The following is a 23,816-nucleotide window of genomic DNA, read 5'->3' as shown; positions in this document are numbered from 1 at the left end:
CTAGGCAGGACCAAGCTGAGTTACCAAAATTATTATATACGATAGACTGGAGTTCCCTGACTTAATGGTAGGCATCATCTCTTGAGTGCTTCCCTTCCCCTGTACTACGCGCTGGTGTGGGCATTGTCTCATCAGGAGGAGACTATAATTATTTGCCCCATTTTACAAATGGGACAACGGAGCTTAAAAGAGGTTAATTAACTTGATCATAGCCAATTCGACAGTAAGTGACTAGGATAAGATTACAGCCTTTTCTTGGAGGTATACAGAGGCCAAAATCAAACCAATAAAAATCCCGAAACCACCCACTACCAAATAAAGGAAATAATGACTGAGCCAGTTTTATTTTCTGGCAGCTTGTAAGAAGCTGTTACCAACTTGTGGCTATTATGTGACTCCAACCTCCCCAGACCTTTATGACGTTAAGATATTTTACGCTATCTCCGCATCTCAGGATAATGATGACTTTCCCCAGGATGAATAAACAATGTGGTGGGGGAGACCCGAACTTCTGAGGCAGGAACGAGCCGTGCTTCTTGGACGGCACTGCTGTGCTCACATCCAGGAACACTGACATCTGGCTTTCCTGCTGTGTCGAGGCCAGATCTCCCACAGAATTTGGAATGACCTGGTCTGTGCTGACAGCAAGCATCCCAGTGAATGCGTGTACTCTCCTGGCTTTGGTCCAATTACAGAAGCTTAATCACAAGCCCCACAGGACAGGACTCTGTGAGGAGTTTTGGGAAACCCACAACGCATGAGTCTCAAAGCCTGACTCCCCCTTCCCGCCTTTCGGCAAAGCCCTCCAGAACGGCGCACCGTCAACGAAAGTTAACAGAACGCTCCACTATGACTGCCTATTACTACTGGGTTATGTGAAACTGGGGACGCGTGATTTGGGTTCGCCAGGAGCGTGGGCTAACACGCCCCTCCCTCTCACTTGTCTTTCTCCCCCTCTTGGCACTGGGGTCTGCAAGACGTTAACCTTCACGTTTTATTTTATAAAGCTGACAGTCAAGACAGAGCAATTCCACAAGCTTTAAGTATGCGCTATCTCTGAGGATTCAAGAGTAGAGGGATGCATTCTTGGTCAATCAAACACAAAACAATAAGCATGTAAGCCCTCCACAAAAGAGTGGCTCAAAACCCTATTTGATACTAGTAGTCATCCTAATGATAAAGGGTAGTCGTAGTGACGATAATGATGATGATTGTAATAGCAGCGAACTTTGGAGACTATATATGCTAGGTATTGGTCGTGCACTATCTCATGCAATAGGTCATGAGTTGGTGCCATGATTATTCCCACTTATAGGCAAGGCTACAGACGTTTGGTAAAGTTATATAATTTTCCCAGGCGACAAAGCTTGGAAGGGTCAGCACCGGGAATGGAATCCAGTTTTGTGTGGTGCAAATAGTCTATTGCCCCTCATTGGCCATTACTCTTAAAAGGTAACAGCTGAAGAATTTTATTACTTGAGATTATAGAGCTAATTATTCCCGTCCACCATTAGAACGCCTCAGCTCCGGTAGGAATAACAGCACCTATTCATTCTGGTTTCATCAAGGATTTGGAACACCAGAATGATTATGCCATGGGAACAAGCGTAAATTATAAACAGCCCCAAACTATGAAAAGGATGGTAACGTTTTCATGGACCAATTTAACACATATGTCCAATTACCTTAAAAGTGTCCCATTTTTAATCAGCAGAGGTTAACAAACAATCTAGCCTAGCATTTATCTGTATTCTGTCCTAATTTTCCTCTCCTATGTGTTTAAGCTGTTTCTCACTGGTAATGACTGTACTTTTAAGATGGTCTGGAATTAAGACAGGTCTCGTGGTTAATCCCAAATCAAGAAGCTCTCACCAGAATTCATTCTTCTCCCTTAAAATAGATCACGAACAACGGCACAGTTTGGTCAGCAAAATTACTCTGTGTTCTTTCCAAAGGAGGTACAAAAGGATGGCTCACTCTCACCTCTCCCCAGTTGCCATAAGCCCATTGAGGACAAGGGCCAGATTCACAGGCTCTTTGCTCATCGGGTTTTATCCTCTCCACGCAGTCATTTGCAGTGTATCCATTTTCGTCCTGACATACCACAACACGTCGCTGGGACCCACCAGCACAGGTACTGGAACACTGAACACATCAGACATCAGTCAACAGGTTAATCCCTACCTCGATCGACATCTCAGTGACCCAAAAAGCAGCTGGTTGGAAAGTCAGAGACAAATGTGACAGAATCCGTTCTCAAGTTTCCCACCGTGGTCAAAAAGCCGTTATGAGAACTTCCACTCTGTGGGGTTGTTTAATGGGCATGCCTTATAAAAACCTGGAGGGGAGAAAAAGGGCCTCTCCCTTGCACACTTTCGGCACTCACGAAGTGTTCAAAAGATGCCCCATGTGTGATAATGTCTTCCAAAGCAATTCCATTTACTGTCTTCTTTTAACCTCTCTGCAGCTCTGAGAAGCACAGAGGTGTTAACAGATACCATAGCCTATTGAGAAACTCTTTTCTTTTCAAAATCCAAATGCTCGTTTAGAACCAACATTTGACTTCAACACAGAGGTCAAAGTACATGCTTAACGAGACACCACTGTTGAAAGTGAACTTCCGTATTAATTCATTCGGTTACCCAAAGCGTAGCGGAACGTCACTGAGACATCATTTCCTTGCAGGGAATGTTCCCGTCTCTCTCTTCAGAATAGCCTTGACTTTAGTGGCTGATAGCAGCAAGATTCGCTTTTTAATTTATTTTTTACTTCCCCAAGGACCTTAATTGGATTCCACATTGACAAGCCTCTCTTCAGGGGCACTTTCTAACGCTCCCTCTCTTGGTTGTCACAGAATTATGTTTGCAGTTCAGCTAATTTCCCACACAAGCTTCTCAGAGTTCTCTTATTTATCTACATCTTGAGTGGTTTTGTTCTTTCCATAATGTCCTTATCTTTTGAAAACCGATGTGTTTGCTAGTATCCTTCACTGTGACCCCTAAGTTGTAAAATCAGTTTGCCTATAAAATAACAACTTGTCCTCAAAGCAATGCAATTCCCATGAATTATTAAGCTTCCAACTGCACTGGACAATTTTTTTTTGTTAGTGCTGGGTTCTTTTAAAAAATTTTTTTTAATTTTTATTTATTTTTGAGAGAGAGAGAGAGTGAGCAGGGTAAGGGCAGAGAGAGACAGAAACACAGAATCCAAAGCAGGTTCTAGGCTCCGAGCTGGAGGCAAAGAGAGGCTTGGACTCACAAATGGTGAGATCCTGGTCTGAGCTGAAGTCAGATGCTTCACCAACTGAGCTATCCCAGTGCCCCATTTGTTCTGGGTTCTGATGGCTGATCTGTGTTTTCTGTCGAATCCTAGCTCAAACCAGGGTTATTTCAAAATACTTGCAAACAATGCATCTTGCTGGTCAGCTTGTTCCAAATAAAGCTCTGAATATATTTTTTGGCTTATGGTTGGACCGAATTTCAATTTCTCTGCCCATCTCAGACAAATTACGGGTGACTTTAAAATACATCGGGTATAATTTTAAGATGTGGAGCAGGAAAACAGATTTATGACTTCTGCCTGAGAAAAAAATTAGGCAATTTTTGGGGTGCCTGGGTGGCTCAGTCGGTTGAGCCTCCAACTTCGGCTCAGGTCATGATCTCACAAGTTCGTGAGTTCAAGCCCGGCGTCGGGCTCTGTGCTGACAGCTCAGAGCCTGGGGCCTGCTTCGGATTCTGTGTCTCCCTCTCTCTCTGACACCACCCCGTTCATGCTCTGTCTGTCTCTGTCTCAAAAATAAATAAACGTTAAAAAAAAATTTAGGCAATTTTTGATTTATAAAAATGCCATTTCTATTCTCGGAGGATTCTGGTATAATGACTCTAAACTTGAAAATACTTGTTTTCTATTTCTAATGTTTTTAATGTTTCTTTTATTTATTGTGAGAGAGAGCAAGCAAGCAGAGGAAGGGCAGAGAGAGAGGAAGAATCCCAAGCAGGCTCTATCCTGTCAGCACAGAGCCTAACGTGGGGCTCAAACTCATGAAACTGTGAGATCATGACCTAAGCCTAAATCAAGAGTTGGACACTCAGCTGACTCAGCCACCTAGCCACCCCTGTTTTCTATTTTTTTTTTTAATTTTTTTTTTCAACGTTTATTTATTTTTGCGACAGAGAGAGACAGAGCATGAATGGGGGAGGGGCAGAGAGAGAGGGAGACACAGAATCGGAAACAGGCTCCAGGCTCTGAGCCATCAGCCCAGAGCCTGACGCGGGGCTCGAACTCGCAGACCGCGAGATCGTGACCTGGCTGAAGTCGGACGCTTAACCGACTGCGCCACCCAGGCGCCCCTCCTGTTTTCTATTTTTAAACAGCTTAGGACGTAACAGGAAACACAAAATCATTATTTTAATTCGCTTTGTTTGGGAACCAAAATATATAACGTGAGGAAGGAACTTCCATATTGTAAGTGCATTTGTAATATATATTTTGGCCCCTGAGTTCTTCCCTTGAAAATACAATCTTGTCTCATTCTTTTGTCACCTGTGGACATTACTGCCTCAATGAAGTGTGGTAAGCTCCTTGAGAGGGTTCAGTGCCATAACTTGTGTCCCTGTTAGCTCACATAGCACCAGTCACAGGATATCCAGCCTGGTTCAATTAAAGTTACTGGAAACAACAGCTCTATAAACCACATGCTACCCTGCCTCCAATATGCTTGAATGGAGCAAGGCTGGTCACCTGACTTATGGCCAACCACCCCAGTGGCTGTCCAGTGACCAACAGGATGTTTCCTACTGAAAATCTGACCAAAGACATGGAGACAGTGCTCAGCTGGGGCCAAGGAACTACATAGCACAGTCTTGAACCATCTGAACCCAGGGCCTGTCTGGGGCTTTATAATCCCATAGACAAGTAAAGGGCTCTACATAATTTTTCTCCAGGTTCAATATGGCCATTTAAAAAATGTTTATTTTTATTAACAGGGATTCTTAGTTCTCTTCCGTGTTGCAGCATTTCACTCTGGACTTCTTTTGGTAACAATCTTCCTGTCCTTTTAAGATGACATATTTTCTTAGGTAAACATTTCTTTGAAAAAACCCTGTACCTATCATCCACACTGGCCAAAATGAGAAGGAGTGGTCTCTGCAGGGGCAGGAGGTGGTGGTCATCTGTCGTTCTTACTTGCCTAGCACACTTCCCCTTATATCTGGCAGCCCAATTCTCCTTTAAGGAACCTTTCTTCCCCCAAGGGATGTCATCTTGGGGGAGAATATGTATTAAGATACTCTGCCTCTCATTGAGTGGGCAAGTGGAACAAGCAGGGCCAGTGAGACTTGCCTGAGAATTTAGATCCTAAGCAGGGTAGATGAGCGTTCAGAGGGATCTATTAAGACAGAAACTCCCTACAAAAATTACCCTCTAATTACTGTTCCATCTAGATAGGGGCTGGCAAGACACAGCATGAGGGCCAAATATGACCTGCTCCCTCTTTTATAAATAAAGTTTTATTGGAACATAGGCATGCCCACTCATTTATGTATTGTCTACACCTGCTTTTGTGCTACAACGACAGAGCTGATTAGTTGTGACAAAGACTAGATGGTCCGCCTCACACAAGATATTTACTATCTGGTCCTTTGCCAAAAAAGATTTGCCAACCCCTGAGCTAGATCCCTGAAGGTGCTCTGGTCTCTGCCTCTACCGGGGCCAAACGAAAAGTTTTGTTTGTTGGTCTTGTTTTCACTTGAAAGAGTCAGTTTCTTTTGTTCACAACCAGAGACCCCTAATTGGGTAGCAGGGGGCAAACCTCACACAGGGTCCAGGTTTATACAGGAATGTGCTAGAAATTGAGGTATTTACTCCAGAATCCACTGAAAACATTAGATTCCCATTCTCCAGTGGTGAAAATTCTTTGCTGCCTTTCCTGCCATGGAAAGCAGGAAGAATCCCATGGTTTGTGCACTGCACCAAGCAAACATGCACCTTCTGGAAGCAGGTCAGGCTAGAGCTGCAAAAAAATCACATTGTCCATTTTCAGCCTCACTTAACTTGGGGGGGAAAAAAAGTCCTCAAACAAAAACATGATGAGGAAAAGAATGGCATTGCCCATTGCTGCAAAAAGGTTACCTAATCCTCCCTAATTTGGAACACTGCCCAAGGGCAGAATCATTCAATTTTAAAAGAATGCATCATCTCCAAGTGTAGTCGTAAGTAAGAATAGCTTTAAAATTTTGTTTTAAAGAGTTCTAGTGCTATCATTAGAACGCACATGAGTTTGGAAATCTTCCAATCCGAAAAATTGCGGGACACTCAGTGATTACCTCCTGTGATCACCTGTTAACTTCTCTGAACCCAAATCTCTTCTAACCCAGGCCCAGGAAGCCTGGAAGGGGTAAGCCAGCAAGGAGAATGAGATGGCGAAGGTCCTGGGCAATACGGCAGACGTTCTGCGGACAACCAATACTTGTACTGGGTGGAAATGGCTGACGGCTCATCAGTAGTCACAGGAAAAGAAAAACTCACTTACTGAAACATAACCACAGTGGGAAGCACGCAGCTTCCTTCTAATGCGTTTTAGTTCAGAAATAATTAAACACAATTAGTGGTATGCGAAGGAAACTGAGAGTAAACAATTAGAACGAAGACCCTGGGGTGATTACTAGACATCTTCCGACTTCCCACACCTATGCGGGGTCCCCTGCTCTCTTACCCCTCCTGCAGTCCCATTAGACATGTCCAGTATTGCACAATATAATTACTTTGCGAAAAATATTTAGTGAAAAACCTAAAATTCAATATTTTTCAAGGTCTTCATCACGTGAAGGGCAATGCTAAGAATACTGAGAAAATTCTCACTCTGGGGCAGGCAGCGTGCAAAGCACTTTATTTCCATCGTCACATTTGTTCCTTACAACCACCCAGGAGAGCTGGAATTGTTGTTCACTTTGTTTTACAAAGGAGGAAACTGAGGCTCCTTGAGACTAGGGGGCATGCTAAATATCTCAAAATGTGAAAGTGTAGGTCGTTGGCTCACACAGAGGCACCTTCATTCGGAGCCTGTGCTGCTCGCCGTTAGATTCTGGTACTGCTCCCCTAAGCACAGAATTATCCGGACCAGTGATTCCCCTCAGTCCAGGACAATGATCTACTACTACAAATTATGCATGGATCATGCCACTTTGAGACTGCACTCGTCTAGAAAACAGCAAGAAGGAAAACCACTTCCATTAAGAGCTCCCTATCAGAAAACTTCCTCTGTCCTTTTGATTTCCTTACAGGTAAGAGCCGCCTGCCGCCTCTGCCTCCGGGATCAATCATCCTGGCCCTCACGGTACCTCCTAGGAGGCCACCTGATGCTGTTGTCCAGCTGTGATATGGCCCCCCCCCTCCACCCAGTTAAGGCAGCTTCTAGGTGGCCTGCAGGCACTATCGGGGGACAACTTTTCAGGGACTGTGATGAACCCGTTAGGGTTCACCCAAAACCAATGGGAATGTACAAGGCCAAGCCCTTGTGAGAAAAAAGGGCTTCAGATGTGTTTCTAGTTTGTCTGCCCCCAAAGCTGCAAGGGCGAAGGAGAAGAAAGCAAAGTAGAGAAGGACTTCAGGGAATACTCACTGCTCCCCAGGGGCCAGTCCTCCACTGGTTTCCACCAAGCACATGGGTGCGGCTGGGGCCCGCGCTTCTGGGGCGGAAATCCTCGCTTTGGAAGGGGTGCTGAGCGAGACCGCTGTCTGGGGTCCGCTGAGGGCATGGTGAGGTGGAACAGTCCTGGTCGGTTTCTGGGATGTAGTCTGGATCGCACTCACTCCGATCAATCACGTGGTCACTGTAGTTGACACACACCACTTCCCGGGTCGCCCTGCCTTGCCCACATGTCACGGAGCACTACGTCGAACACCCAGAAAGAGAAAGGGTCGGTCATTGGCAGGCACAAACCCATCAGTGTGCGTTTTCTGTGAGTGGCTCAGCGCCCGCTCGGTTGCCCAGACCCCAAACTCTGGCATCATCCGTGTCTGCTCCCTTGTCTTCCCACCCTGCAGCCATCTCACTGAGACACCCTGTCAGCTCAGTCATCACAGATACCCCAATCCATCCATTCCCCACCGTCTCTGCTGTCACCTTCCCCTGCCAGGAGCACCACAATGGCTTTTCAGCTGGGCTCCTGTTTACAACGTCGAACCCCTCCCTGCAGCCCTAGTCTGTGGTCCACGTATCAGCAACTATGACACCTACAAATAAAAGATCATGCCATTTCCTCCAGTGACTTCCCAACTCACTTTGAAAAATGTCCAAAGTCCGTACCTTGGCCTGGGAGGCCCTCTGTGATATGGCCACTGGCAACCTCCTTGACCCATCTCCTAACACATATTGCACTCCAGCCAAACTGGTCTTACGGATGTTTCTTGACCATGCCAAGAACACTCTCTACTCAGGGTCTTTGTAACTGCTGCTATCTTTCCCAGAACAACATGGATGCCCACATGGCTCACTCTCTCACTTCATTCAAGTCTTGCTCAGCGTGCTATCGGGCCTTCTCTGACCACGCTGTCTAAAAGCATACTCCATTTTTCCCTATGCTATTATGCTGCTTGACTTGTTTCTAGTACTTGTCAGTGTCTGTTGCTAAATCTCTCTCTTTATTTGTTGACTGACTGGAACCTCCATCAGAATGATCTTCATGAAGGCTAAGACTGTCTTATTTGCTGTTCATTGCTTTTTCTACACTAAGCTTTTACAAATATCTGGTGCACAGACAGGTGTATTTAATGGATGGATGGATGGATGGATGGACGGACGGATGGACTGGAAGCTCAAGGCATCAGAGTGAGATTATCTATCATTTATTGAGCACCTACTTTGTCCTAAGCAGTTAACATAGGCAATCTCAAATAATACAACATCTTTGTAAGATAGGTACTCTTCTGGGTCTTTTAAAAAGAAGAAATTGAGGTTCAAATTAACCAGACTGCTCAAGGTTATGCAGCCAGTATGTGTCAAGATCTGGATTTTTACACGGCTCTCTTTGAATCTATTGCTCAAATTTCATACTTATGTTATGATACTTATGGAGATATTACTTCTCTATTTTCCTGATGGCCTCTCCTCACCTATCCTAAGCTTTATATTTCCCTATTGCTGGGAGTTTTGCAAGGCAGAAGGCAGGTGCCACCTGAAAATGAAGGTTTTTCTACTTTTACACAAGCCCATAGATGGTGCCTGGTGTGCACAGGAGGCCGAGCCCATAGCATTGGATGAGGATTCCCACTTCCCACTCTTGACAGAGAAGCCAAGAACCTCTGAACTTCAAGAGTCTGGGTTCTAGGAGGCACCCAGACTCAAGGTAAGAGGCTCTTTCCTGACTCCCCCTCTTCTCCCTGGCACTTGTGGTGCTCCACAAGCCTATTACATTCCGATGTGACCCAATCAACACCGGGTTTTCCAGTCAACCCAACAGGATGGGGCATCAGTCAACTGCACGTTGACTTACACATTTTAACAACATCCATTTCTTGCACATCCGGCCAAGATTCATACCAGCCGCACACATATGAGGCAAAATAATTTAAATCATAAACTAAGTCCAATTATAAAACAGTACCCATTGACATTTGTGACCTGTCGTTAGTCATCCTCTATGGTTCCCCCAGTCATTTCCCAATTCCCAAGAATCCACTCGCTTACAGGGCTCCAGTCCAAAGCTTTCCACTGCCCACAGGGAGTCACAGAACATTCTTCCTTTGCCACTGGTCTAGGCAGAGTCACACAGGCGCTCTCGTCAGCCACAGAGCCGTCTTCGTCCCGACAGCTGACATATCTCATCCGAGTACCTTTTCCACAAGTGGCTGAGCACTGGGTGTTGAAGTAAGATAATGCAGGGATGTTATTGGACACGATGGTTCATTGGACAGCAACCCACTTCCTACAGTCAAGTCAGGGAACCTCTTCCTCCCCTTCCACCCTCTCTATGTCTGCCATCTATTTCTTACTGGTGTCCAAGACCCAAATCGCCACTGGGTTCTTGGTGCACTCTGTGTGCTTCTTCTTCCTTCCGGGGCAGCTGGGGGAGGGTGACAAGATGGTAATTCACAGTCCTAGATGGGAGAGGGGGAAGAAAGTCAAAGTTACCTTGAAGTCAATGCACACTTTAAGGGTCCAGGTGAATAAAAATATAAGAATGAAGAATTCTAAGACCTCAGAATTCTGGGAAAATCACATGGCATCTCTCGGCCCCAGTTTTTTTCAAGTGTAAAATGGGGTATAATCTGAGTCACCTCATGAATGCACTGATACAGGGCAGGGATTTACTTGGTGATTGTTAATATCATATTTATTTGCCTGTTCATGTGGAAAGAAAAAAAGCGATTGCAAAACGGCAGGTAAGTTAAGAAAGAAAAGGATATCCTTTCAAAATTGTCAATTGTTGGGGTGCCTGGGTGGCTCAGTCTGTTGAGCGTCCAACTCTTGATTTTGGTTCAGGTCAGATCCCAGGGTCATGGGATCGAACCCCACATTGGGCTCCTCACTGAGCATGGGGCCTGCTTAAATTCTTTTTCTCTCTCCCTCTGCCCCTCTCCCCGACTTGCTCTCTCTCTGTCTCTCTCTCTCAAGATAAAAAATATATATCAGTTGTTAATTTTTAAAAATTCCAAAGACAAAATTCTGTTTTCACATTTCAATTAATTTCCTAATCAGAATTTGCAAATCATGAACTGGCTTTCTAGGTTTACCCAAAGAGAACTCCCGAGGTTCTGATGGTCAAATCTAGATAAGAGGTCTATTCAATATGCCAATGCCTGGAATGTACATAAAGAACACTCTTCAGTCACTCAGAGGAAATCCCTATAATGAATTGAGGTTATTTGTGTGTAGATAATACTTTCAGGTATACAGATGGGAAAACAGAAGTACGTACTTGCTCACAATTTAGCAAATACTCTTTGATTAAATACATACCCATTAAATTACTGAATGTGCCAGGCATGGTGCAAAGTGTGGTGAGCTCGGGACCGAGCCTGACATTAGGGAGCTTACAAACCGAATGGGGAAATTCTGCTACTTGGCTCCAGACCCTGCCTATTCTTCTGCCGGTGGTCCAAAGAAAACCACAGGAAACTTTTCCCACAGTGAAGAAATGGTCCATATGCTTCAACTGTGGGAGCCGCCCTGTACTCCACTGAATATTACAAAATAATGTAGAGAGAAACAAGTATTGTGAATCTCTCAGGGAGTTGCTAAATCCTCAGTTCATGCCTATTCAGATGGAATAGCTAACATTTCGCAGGCATTTAGCCTATGGTGGTTTAGAGCATTTCAATAAAGTAAAAAAAAAAAAAAAAATAATAATAATAAAGGGGACACAAGTCACAAGTGGTATTTTATCATCGATCAGTGACAACATGAACAACACTGCCATATTCCTGTATTTTTTGACTCAGACAGAATGAGGGCCCTCAGAATGGAATCAGCGCATTGGCCAAAGGGGGCCTTAGAGCGTGAGCTCTGGGCACGGTCAGGGTTCAAATCCTGTCTTCGGCAATTGGCAAAACTGATATAGAAACCCAAGTCTTCTCTTTACATAGTCTCTTCCCATAAACGATGCTAAAATCATGGCCCATAAAGAGGAAGTAGTGGCAGTAATGGTCAGCTAGCTCTCGTGAGAAAAAAGGAGTGCGTGTGTATGTTTGTAGAAATGCATTTACATGTATACACACACATATTACATGCCCATATACACCTATATATGTATACATATGTTTGTTTGGTTATCACAAAGTTTACTGATACAAAGGCTGTATGGTACACAATTTACAGATAGTAATAAAATATACAATGCTTTCTTTTAAATTCCACGTAGCCAGTTGAGTCTCACAGAATCCTGTCGCTGATTTTTGTTGAATTCTTGAATCTGTTGCCAAAATATGGTTGTAACTGCTGAATGAGTGCACTTCAGACATGAATGAGAGCTGCTATTTTGTTTATGTTGAAGAGTAAGGAGAAAGTGGAACAAACAAGACCTATGTCAGAACTTCATCTACCAACGACGTGAATGACTTCTACGCCGAATCAGACAATAATGTCCAAATACCGGAAGAGTATTTCCTTGAAATTTGTATGTGTTATTTCCAATGTAACAGCTAAAGACAGAAGACGCTTTTAAACATAATGTAGATTGCATATGAGTATCATTTTCTCCATCACTTTCTTAAGTCTAAAAACAATCAATTAACCCTCAATTATAGCATTTGCTGATTCCTGTGGTGTAAATACTCTCACCACAGCCAATTTCAAACTACCAGCTTGATGTCGATGAACACAGACTTGGGAAGAGATGTGCAATAGCTTACCATTATGTAATATTCCCACCACATGGACACACCTGTAAATGTAAATAACCTCAAGGGCACAGATAATAGTAAAATGTAGTCAAGCAATGGAAAAATGTGGGTTTTGAGTATTTATCTGCTTCGTTGAAATATCATCTACTTAATTATAGGCTTATATTTCCAATTTTTACTAGTGTCTACATTTAGCAACTAGCCCGCAACATTCCTGAACATTCACCAATCCACTCCTGTGAGATGGTACGAGCCAGCTCTAGCACGTTGCTGCCTGAACATACAACACTATTTGCTCAGCCCTACGTTAAAATCACTAAAAAAACAAAAACAAACAAACAAACAAACAAACAAAAAACCCTCTGAGCTCAAGAAAACAAGACCAAACAATCAACATTTGCTAGCCAATGAAAAATCAGAATCAGACCCACCTACACTTCAAATAACCAGAGAAGAATGAAACTTGTATGTCCAAATATTAGATTCAAACTGTAGCCAACAGGTAAATCTGGACCATTTACTTAATCATCTGGTTACTCTACCTACACACTTACCCATTAGAGCACTTCCATTCTCACTGAACCACTGGGAAATTCTGGCATCCTACTGCCCAAAGTCAATCACTGGGCTGGACAAAGGAGACTCACCTGGGTATCAGTTGGTCTAGTGGCTGCATTGCAGTCATTGTCATCGACCACTGACATGTAAGTCCCAATGATGCACTTCACTGCCCTCAGCTGGTATCCTTGTCCACAAGTGACACTGCACTGAGGGAAAGAAATACAACAAAAGGGATGCACACGTTAGCAAATTTTCTCTTTCCCTAACTTTCCTCATAACGTCCTATAAGAAAAAAAGTAGTTCCATCATAGTGGAGCAGAAGGCTAGCACCCAAAGAACCTAGGTTAACGTGGGCACTCCTGCTCTGCACAAATTATATTCAACGATTATCACTTTGATGGTTGGAATTATTTCCATCTCCCATTGAAATTCTATGTGTAGGGGTTCAACCCCTTGCCTGTGACTCAATATACCCCTATTTCAACACTCACTACAAAGCTACAGTGACCGAAACAGTGTGGTACTAACATAAGGATAGTTATATACACTCTTGGAATAGAATTGAGTCCAGAGATAAACCTGGACATCTATGGCCAAGTGATTTCTAACCAAGATGCCAAGACCCTTCAGTAGGGGGAAAGAATAGTCTCTTTAACAAATACCTGGGGGGCAACTGGCTGTCTATATGAAAAAGCATAAAGCTGGACTCCTACCTCATGCTATTTATAAAAATCAACCCTAAATAGATCAAAGACCTAAACATAAGAGGTAAAACTATAAAACTCTTAGAAGAAAAGGTAATAGAAAAGCTCCACGACATGGAACTTTCTTGGATAATGATTTCTTGGATATTCTACCACAAGCACAGGGAACAAAAGAAAAAACAAGACAAGTTGTATTTTGTCACAGTTAAAAATTTCTGTACCACTGGGCACCACTAGTGGAGTGGAAAGACAACCACCATGGGATTGGGGAAATTATTTGTAAATCATATGTCTGATGAAGGGTTAAAATCCACACTATAAGGAGCAACTACAATTCAACAACAAAAAGCCAACCTCATTAAAAAATGGGAAAAGAAGAACGATTAAACTGTACATTTAAAAATGGTTAAGATGGTAAATTTGATGTTATGTGGGGTTTTTTTTAATTTTTTTTTTTAACATTTATTTATTTTTGAGACAGAGAGAGACAGAGCATGAACAGGGGAGGGTCAGAGAGAGAGGGAGACACAGAATCTGAAACAAGCTCCAGGCTCTGAGCAGTCAGCACAGAGCCCGACGCGGGGCTTGAACTCACGGACCGCGAGATCGTGACCTGAGCCAAAGTCGGACGCTTAACTGACTGAGGCACCCAGGCACCCATGTTATGTGGTTTTTTTTAACCATAATTACAAACTTTTAAAAAAATGGGCAAAGGACGTGAATAGACATTTCTCCAAAGAAGATACACAAATGTCCAAAAAGCACACGAAAAGACTCTCATTATCATTTGTTATCAGGGAAATGCCAAATCAAAATTATAATGAGATGCTACTTTACTCCCACCAAGAGCCATAATGTAAAAGGGGGAATATAATAAGCATAATTAAAAAGGGATGGAGTGCAGAAAATGGAACCCTTGTGTATTATTGGTAGGAATGTAATATGGTAGGGGTTTTGTGCAAAACTGGCAGTTAAAGAGAGCAAAACAGGCTTCCCATACGATCCAGCAATACCACTCCTGGGATACACCCAAAAGAACCGAAATCAGGTACTAAAACAAATACTCGTACGTGAATATTCATCTCAGCACTATTCATAATAGCCAAAAGGTACAAACAACCCAAATGTCCAGCTTGGTATGAATGGATACACAAATACGGTACATCTGCATAAAGGAAAATTAAGTAGCCACAGAAAGGAAAGAAGCACAGAAACGTGGCTTGGTGTGCTGATGGTTTGGTGTAGACATGGATAAAAAAGACGCCCATCAGTTGTAAAAGATGTTATACTCAAATCTTCTCAGTGACTCTGAGCTGGCTTCTCTTTCTCCCTCTCTCTCTCTTTCTCCCGTTCCCTAAGAGCCACGCAGATGTTGACAAAAAGGAGGCTGGATTTAGGAGTGTAAGAGACTCTCCTTGTTAGTGTAATCAGATATGATCAGCCATTCTGACTAGCGATGCTGTACCACAGGAGGGTTCAGAAGAACATCAGGTTCATAAAAATCGTAAGGGGGTAGTAATAAAGCTGCTCTCATTTATTGCATGCATCTTGGAAATGAAGACATAAACGAGAAGACTGGTTGCTGCTGGGCAGGGGGGCGGGGAGGGAGAGTTATTCTTCAAGAGATTGCATAAGTGACAGCAGACAGCTGTTTCGCTTCTCAGGGGAACTTGGAGTGCTACTTAAATAGTACCCAGAATGCTTTTGCTTCTATATTGGGAAGGACTTCATTTCAAGAGCAGTGGCTTCTCAGATGTGAGCCCAAGGGAGACTTCCACTCTCTCCTTTAAGAATAGCTCAGGTTCAGACTGTGGAACCGACACACTAGGGGACGGGAAAGATTCTTCCACAGCGAGATGATTCTGCAACTTTTGATCACGCTCATTCTGTATGAAGTGTCTGACTGGTTTATGAGAGGTGAGCTTTGGAACCGTGACATGGTAGCCAAAACATCCCTTCCAAATCCCGGTCCAGAACCCCCTGCCAAAGGCACTGGACCCCATTCCGTAGCAACCCACAGTCGCATTCCGGACAGTAGCATCAGGGGGCACCTGGGTGGCTCAGTCACCCACCCAGCTCTTGGTTTCAGCTCAGGTCATGACCTCGCAGTTCGTGGGTTCCAGCCCCGCATCGGGCTCCGTGCCGACCGCACGGAGCCTGCTTGAGGTTCTCTCTTTCCCTCTCTCTCTCTCTCTGCCCCTACGCTGCCAACACGTGCTCTCTCTCTCTCAAAAGTAAATAAATAAACATTAAAAAAAAAAAAAAAGATTAACATCAGCCAGACAGGAGATCTGGTGGGAATCTGTGCACGAAGACTTGCACGCGTATCTACAAAGGCAATAACCAGCTCCAGCGGGGAAAGCAGCAATCCCCAGACCTGGGGCAGAATGGCTGCAGTGCGTCTTGCACTCGATCTGGCGCCATGGAGGTCCAGGGCAAGTCATGAGACCCAGCAGTTAAATCCCCACCACCGGAATGCCCCTCTGCAAGCCCTCTCCAGATAAGAAGGAAAGAATGTAGTTAAGAACTTTTATCGTTCAAAATACCTGTCCCCAGGGACCCGCCTGCCAGGACGCACATTCGGGCTGCTGACAAGTCAGTATGGAGGCTGGCTTGGTCTCAGGGTCACAGCTTCTATCGTTTAATCGATCTTCCCCAAACTGACACCAGACCTGGCGGTGCTTATGTCCTTTTCCGCAGGTGACCAGGCACTGTAAGAAAAAGGACAGACAATCGGGGGTGTTTCTGAACAATGTGTTGTGGTTCCCAGGGATTATTCACGGGTAATCAGGAGGAACAGATGCGCTCTCTCCCACAGCAATTTGTAAATACGGCACGGCTCGTTTTTCTCTCGTTCATGCGTTCACTCATTCACTCATTCATTCACTCCTTCTGTATTGATAAAGGCTCTGGACGGTATCAAGCACAGAATAAACTCGGCACAGCACTACGCCACGAGATATAGAACTTCCCCAACCTACGATGGGCTTACATCCAGGTAAACCCATCATAAGTTGAAAATATCCTAAGTTGAAAATGCACTTAATACACCCAACCTACGGAACATCGTAGCGTAGCCCAGCCTGCCTTAAACGTACCCAGAACACTTACATGAGCCTACGGTTCCGCAAAATCGTCTAACACAAAGCCTCTTTTATAATAACGTGTTGGCTATCTCATGTAATTTGCTGAACACTGTCCTGAAAGTGAAAAATAAAGCTGTTGTGTGGGGACAGGATGCTTGTGGATATATCCACTGTTGACCCTCATATGGTTTTGATTGCACGGCTGCCCAGTTTCACCAGAGAGTATGGACCACAGACAGCCAGCCCGGGGAGAGATCCACATTCAAAATTCAAAGAACAATTTTGACGAAATGTGTATTGCTTTCACACCATTGTAAAGTCAAAAAAAAAAAAATTGCGAAGTTGAACCATCGTAAGTCGGGGACCATCTGTACTGAAAAACAACATTCATGGTTTCCTAGCACAGGAGTTAGGTGTGGGGCTCAGCCTGGGTTTTAATTCCAACACAAACAGCTATAGGTACCAATGCAAGTGATGTCTCCGTACCTCAGTTTTCTCATTTGCACAATGGGGATAACAGTAGTGTCCAATGCAAAGAATTGTGAAAACTAACCGAAAAAATCCAAATAAAGTGCTTACCATATGTTCATTTAATAAATGTTAAATATCATCCTTATCAAATGCTCATTGTAGAACATTTGAAAAATACAGAAGAGAGAAAACTATGATTAAAAAAAAAATCTCCCTCCCCAGGGATAATCATTATTAACATTTTGCTGTTTTCTTCCCAGTTTTTTAAGCTAAGGAATGTTGCATCATACTGAATATATAGTTAGCATCCCCCCACCTCCATTTTACCAAGTATTCTTGCAAAGGTTGGTTACTCGATTTGAAGTGGTCCTTTAGCTATCATTAGCTATCTAAGTAAAACTTTAACCCACTACCTTCTTTCATCTTTTTAAAACCAAACACTGGAGTTTAAGCTAAGGCAGCTTGTTAACAGAACAAAAACAGTGGGTTTGTTGTTAACTTGTGCAGGAATCAGACACTGGTAATCCTATGCGTTCACGCTCAGCCACTTCAGGGGCATCTATAATATCCTTTTAAGATTCGTATTTTATTTGCTGTTGAAAGGAAGCAGTTAATACCGTGCTTACATGGTTGAGATAAGGAAATGGGCACAGAAGTTGTTCAGGGAAACCTCTTTCCCCACATTCCTGACTTGGCCCCCAAGTAAGGGAACTTGTGCTCTCCTCTCCCCTTGCTCCCATAAAGGAAGACGGAGGCAGTCACCTGCTTGGTGAGACTCTCACTGGTCTGGGTTAATAGTGAGTGTTAATACCGCACCATAAAAGCAAGAAAAAGGCTCTTCCTTCTTTCTCTTGCTGTCCTGGGGCCATCTGTGGTCAGCAATGAGGCTTTGCCTTTTGCTTCATCAGGTAAGGGATGAGACAGGCAAAAGTCTGGAACCCTCAACTAGTCCTTTCTTTTCTAAGTGTTCCACTAGCAACTGGATGGGTGAGTCCAATAGGTTACTTACTGGGGTCGAATGATCTTATTTCACAGACGAGAACGTAGAAAACCTCTTTTGTTTCTTTTTCTTTTTAACTTCAGTTCTAAGCCAGCACAGATTTCGGATTAACAAAGCCCTTGTTTTCTTTTGCAATGATTTAGCAGGGGCTCAAAGAGGAGGAAAGGTAAGACGCAGGAACTTCAAAATCACCAACAGAAGCTATCACAGTGGGTGATCCGGCCAAACCCACCATGCCTCTGAGGTCACCAGTGGACCAGTCACATCCTGTACGGCAGCCATGGGGCAGATGGGGAACCACAGTTGCTTCCTCCGGGGTAGGGGGCAGAAAGGTGCAGCAGGTTTAGGTTGCACTGAGCCGCAGAGACTCAAAGTACCACAGATGACCTGAGGAAATAAGAGTCCTCTTATCTTACCTCTGACCAGTCTGCTGACTTCCACTGTGGACAAGAGAACTCATTGCATCTCTGAATGGTGACTTTCTCTTGATGTGCGCATTTGCGATCGTCCAGTACATCATTGCGGGTGTTGACGCAAATCGCCCTTCTTCTCTGGCTGCCACCATCACAGCTTTTGGAGCACTGAAAGGAAAATGAACGAAATAAAACCGCTGCTAAGTTTCCTATCCAGCATGGTCAAGATCCTGGCTCTGCCGTGTGTCTCCTCCGGCCCTTAAGAAACACCCACCCACCCAACCCAATTCCAGTGGTGATTTGGGGAGCATCTGTTCATGTTATCAATTTATTTACCAAGTTCATACCGAAGTCAGCATTAGTAAACAGACACAGGGAAAGAAATTTGGAAACGGTTTGCGGGGTATGGAAAAGGGGATTGGATGAGTTGTTCCACTGCCCCCGGTTTTCCACATGCCATGGTCAATGTCATATAATCAAACATTACAAATTGATCATGGTACTCTTTTCTGCAGAATGAGGTCAGGCATTATAAATCAATGCAGATAGAAAGTCTAAATGGGGGTTTCTCAATGCAGCCCTCACTAATCCATTAGTTGATCAGCCATCATTAACTACTCAGACTTAGCATCCAAGAAAACGCTCATCGAGTGAGAACCGACTTACTTCAGTCCAGGCAGAATAGCGCCAGCCACCCGTGTTACATTCTCCTGAGCACTTTTCCCGGTTGCTTGGTTTGGGGTGACTGTTGCAAAAACTGTCGTCAACCTTCTCGGTCTTCCCATCTAGCCTGCTATATTTGGCACAGTAGATGTCTAGTGTGCGGTAACCCAAGCCACACTGGGCGCTACATTCACTCCTGCTGGCAATGTGCCACCTATGCATAAATAATGGGGAGAAACCAACATTTCTGTTAAATATGTATGTCCCATTTATAGTCAGCCGGCGGAAAAATTGAGTTCTTTTTTCTTCCTTAACTCAAATACCGCGAAACCCAAAGCCACAGTCAGCTACTGAAATCCAATTTTAAACCAACATATCCATGTATTTTTCATGGCTGCCAATGTACATGGAAGTCAGAGTGGAAGTCAGAGGTGCCATCTTTGTGAAGATTCTCCCTTCAGTCAATCTGAAGTTCAAGCAACCAAAAAGAGGAAAACATTGGAATTCAGCGGAGCAAAAAAAAGCAATTTTGTATTTAAAAGGCTCATGCAACTCAGCATTTCATTTCTCAAGAAGGCTGCTTCTAATAGACAACCACTGTTGGAAACTCTCCCGAGAAAGCCTCCTTCGTAGGGGCCAGGCTGAAAAGCGTTTAGTGAATATCCTGTGACTTAATAAAGGCACGGGTAGTTGGAGGGTAACTGTGAATTTCAAGTGTGCTGAACTCTGTATACGTTACTGTGAATAAAGACTAAGCTCCTTTTAGACATGGACCATAGTCTACACAGTTTAATTATACAATTTTTTTAAAAGACTTACTTTTTTAGAGCAGCTTTAAGGTCCACGGCAAAACAGAGAGGGAGGTACAGAGGTTTCCCATATGCACCAGCCCCCACACATGCATACCCTCCCCAGTATCAACATTCTACCCACAGAGGGTGCATGTGTTATAATCAATTACACTGACATATCAGCACCACCCCAAATCCATAGTTTACACGAGTGCTTACTCTTGGTGTTACATGTTCCATAGGTTTAGGCAAATGTAAAATCACATGTATCCATCACTATCATATCACAGAATATTTTCACAAAAAAAACTAAAAATTCTGTTCTTCATCTATTCATTCCTCCTGGCCCCATGATTATATACTTTTAAATTTAGAATTGAATCGACAAATCTTTATCATCTTTGTACCCCTAATACCTCTAATGAGCCTTTCTTGGGACGCAAGATGTACTCTGTGTGTGCTGAGGAATTGAGTTATTCTTAAATGCCCCCAAAACACAGTCAGTGCTTAAATTAAAAAAAAAAAAAATCCTAAACTAAATAGAAGAGCATGAATAAATAAGCTTAAAAGGTAGGTTGTTGGTTCAATTTAGTAATCAAAAAAGGATAATTTCTTTACATTCTTCATTTGAATGAACTCTTGTTAATTGTCTCCTCAGAAATTGGGTGGTTTGCCAAATACAGGGAGCCTGAAGAATTCTTCCATCCACACCTGTCCAGGGGCAGGGCTGGAAAACAATGAGCACTGGCCACACGCTTATCTTGGAGTTTCTCACAAATGCTTAAAAGTAGGTCAGAGTTGACCAACTTTTACGCTTGGCATATAAAGTGGGCTACTGAGATTTTCCGTTAGAGTGACACAGTATTTTGGGATTTTGTTCTCACCGGAACATGTTAAATGAGGGATTGTAAAACAAAGCTTTATCTCATCCTGTCAAAGTTTAATCTGGGCAAACTCTCACTTCCCTGAGGAAGTGAGGCAAAAATGTGGTCCAATTCAACAGAGGCATCTGGAACTTTCATCTGCTCTTTGATTCTTGGCTACCTTCTCTCTGCCTTCATCACCATTTTCTCGTAGAAAGCTTATCCCGGGTAAGGGAGGTAGGAGTCCTGCCCCTACCCCCCAGCCCCCCACAAAAAACAATACACCCGTAGGTCAAGTGTAGTAAGTCTCACTGATATTCACACAATCCCTGGAATTTGAACAGAGAAGCTGGAAGAGACTGCGGAAATGTTACAGCATGGCCTTAGGAAAGTTCTTTTCAAAATGCGGTCATCCGCTTCATGTTCTCTCCCTGGAAGGTGGTCTCAGCTTGAGTGTTTTGAATTCATTTGGTTCATTTCATGTGACAAATCATTTTATGACTATATTTCAGAGAGGCAAAGTGTTTATTATAAGTGGAAACAAAAAAATGTATATGCCTCCGTGGGTGTGCCGGCGGCTGTGAAGTACATAAAACTAGGAATCAATTTGGGAACTACTGATTTAAGCAGGTTTCTGTATTTCAGGGCTTTCTCAGGGCCTTCCAAGTGTTAACTGACATGATGCATTTCCACACGGGAGGAGACAGTTGGTAAGGCTCCTCACGCATACTGGTTCTCCACAAATCATCTCGTGGAACTCGTGTTCCACAAACATGCTTTGGGACAAACTATTTAGAGCTTGATCCATCAGTAACAGTCCTCTCTCCAGTCTTTCGGTGTTTTCCACAGACATTCAGCAATAATTAGTATGAACCACAATGAAATGACAGTCAGGTTCACAGAGAGAAGAAAGACAGGACACCTTTGCTGGGGCTTGGTATATATTTTTGTGCATTTTTCAGCGAACAACTCTTTTTCCGACAGTCTATAACATTCAGTAAGGAATGAGTCTGAGTGCTGACAAGGAAGCACGATCTATTTAATTTCAGATGCGAGAATGCCCCTGTAGAGTGGCAAGGGGAGGCAGACCTGCAGTTCCTTCACTTTCTTTTCTTTGATCAGCCAGAGGTCCTGTTATCACCCAAGCCTGTTCCCAGAGCTGCTATCCCCCTCCTCCTCTACTTCTGTAGAATTAAGTACATTTTTTTTTAAGTATTAAAACAAGGTGGCTTACTCCAAACGGGGAATTTACAATAGCACCTTTGACACACCTACTTTATGAAATGAAGAGACTTTAAGGTCTGGTGTGACCTGGGTATTATGAAGTTATGCCTGGGTGTGAACGTGAGCTCCAACACCCAGGTGTTTCCAACACCCAGACAGGTGACTCAACCTCACCAAGCTTCAGTTTCTTCCTCTGCAAAACGGGGGGAAATTGGGTCCAATTTACAGGACTACTCGAAACGATAAATAAGCTACAACATGAATAGCATTTAATACACAAGCCAGGCCTTCAAGAAGAGTAGCTGTTATCATGATAACTGCCACCCTTGGTATTTTATTCTGCAGCCAAGTTCTAATATCATGTAGCTCCGCAGAAGCCAATAACACAAAGTTTGAGGAGAAACCCAGTTGAGATCTTTGGTATCATTCTACATAAAAGTCTCATGGACTTCAGGCTACCTGTAATCGCATTCACTTTGTAAAATTTGCTTTAATTTTTGTTTTACATCTGAAATCTTCCAATGCAGGAGAAACTCTGGAGAACAGTGATTCGCTAGCAACACCACAAACTAAATCGTGGCTTGCTTTAAATCTATTTGAAGTTAAGAATATTCATTTCTGGAAGTAATTGCTCAAACATCTCCACCCTCGCATTGGTCCTTAGGTAGGCTTTCAGCAGGGTTCTTAAAGAATTGTTTATTTACTTAACGTCACATTCTAGGACTTGAAATGCTTTGTACAAACTTGCCTTCCTTGCCACAGAAGAGCGTGCTTACAGCGCTGTGGGCAGGGGTCCCACAGCATGGGCTGTCATCATCTGAGACTCTACCAGTCCCAGTGTGATTCTGCTCGTGGAGAAGTGACAGCAAGTGCCTTACTTATCCAAGTCAGGGGACAGGGATGAGGCACAGAAGTCCTGGGAAACGTTTCTATGCGCAAAGGTAGAAAAGCTTCACAGAACGGGATCAATGAGTAACCCTTATCATTGTGACTGAATTAAAATGGCTTTCTCCTAGGGTTTAAGAGTATAGAATCCAGGTTGTGAAAGACCACGTTTGACTCCTGCCACTTCAACTAATAGTTGTATGACCTCAGGCACTTTGTTTAACTTCTCTCAGCCCGTTTCCTTATTTGTAAAGTGGAGGCTAACTGTAATTCTTAGGTCATTATGTTGTTTGGGGTAATTAATAAAATATTAATTGCATAGGACATATATTAATGTCGGCCCTATATTAATTTAATAGGATAGTAATAGAGCCTTAATTATTTTAATAGGATATGATTATATGTAGCACATAAGAATATTAATTATATTCTATTAATAGGAAAATGTATCTTAGTAAATGGTTGACGATTATGTTCAGAGTAGTTACCACCCCAAATAATATTAATATAATTACTATTAATAATTATTAGTATTATTAATCAGTAATCAACACTAATATTCTTAATTATATTAATTATTAATACTAATAATGTTAATATTATTAATTAATAGTAATTCATAATAGCAAGTGATATTAATATTATTTGGGGTGGTAACTACTCTGAACACAATAATCATCAACCATTTACTAAAAACTATTTTAACAGTTATATATTTTCCTATTAGAATCTAATTAATATTCTTATATGCTACATATAATATTATGCTACATAGAATATTCTTATATGCTACATATACTATTAATTAATATTAAT

At 43.0% G+C, this 23,816-nt stretch overlaps 1 protein-coding gene across 4 annotated transcripts in view; it reads right to left on the bottom strand.

Annotated features, from left to right (window-relative positions):
- ADAMTS9 (ADAM metallopeptidase with thrombospondin type 1 motif 9) overlaps nt 1-23,816 on the bottom strand; it is a 163,242-nt gene that overhangs the window by 71,416 nt on the left and 68,010 nt on the right. For all 4 annotated transcript variants that reach the window (XM_040454520.1, XM_040454522.1, XM_040454521.1 and 1 more), the window contains 8 exons: nt 19,241-19,451; nt 18,578-18,742; nt 16,151-16,315; nt 12,987-13,106; nt 9,991-10,095; nt 9,686-9,853; nt 7,619-7,888; nt 1,984-2,145 (listed from right to left, as the gene is read on the bottom strand). In XM_040454520.1, the coding sequence (XP_040310454.1) occupies nt 1,984-2,145; nt 7,619-7,888; nt 9,686-9,853; nt 9,991-10,095; nt 12,987-13,106; nt 16,151-16,315; nt 18,578-18,742; nt 19,241-19,451 (1,366 nt within the window). The remainder of the gene's footprint in view (nt 1-1,983; nt 2,146-7,618; nt 7,889-9,685; nt 9,854-9,990; nt 10,096-12,986; nt 13,107-16,150; nt 16,316-18,577; nt 18,743-19,240; nt 19,452-23,816) is intronic.

The sequence above is a fragment of the Herpailurus yagouaroundi genome, unplaced genomic scaffold (genome assembly GCF_014898765.1).
Source record: "Herpailurus yagouaroundi ecotype Mexico unplaced genomic scaffold, PumYag 213, whole genome shotgun sequence".
Taxonomy (NCBI): Eukaryota; Metazoa; Chordata; class Mammalia; order Carnivora; family Felidae; genus Herpailurus; species Herpailurus yagouaroundi.
The sequence above is the reverse complement of the archived record's forward strand: the minus strand, read 5'-3'. Positions and strand labels throughout refer to the sequence as shown.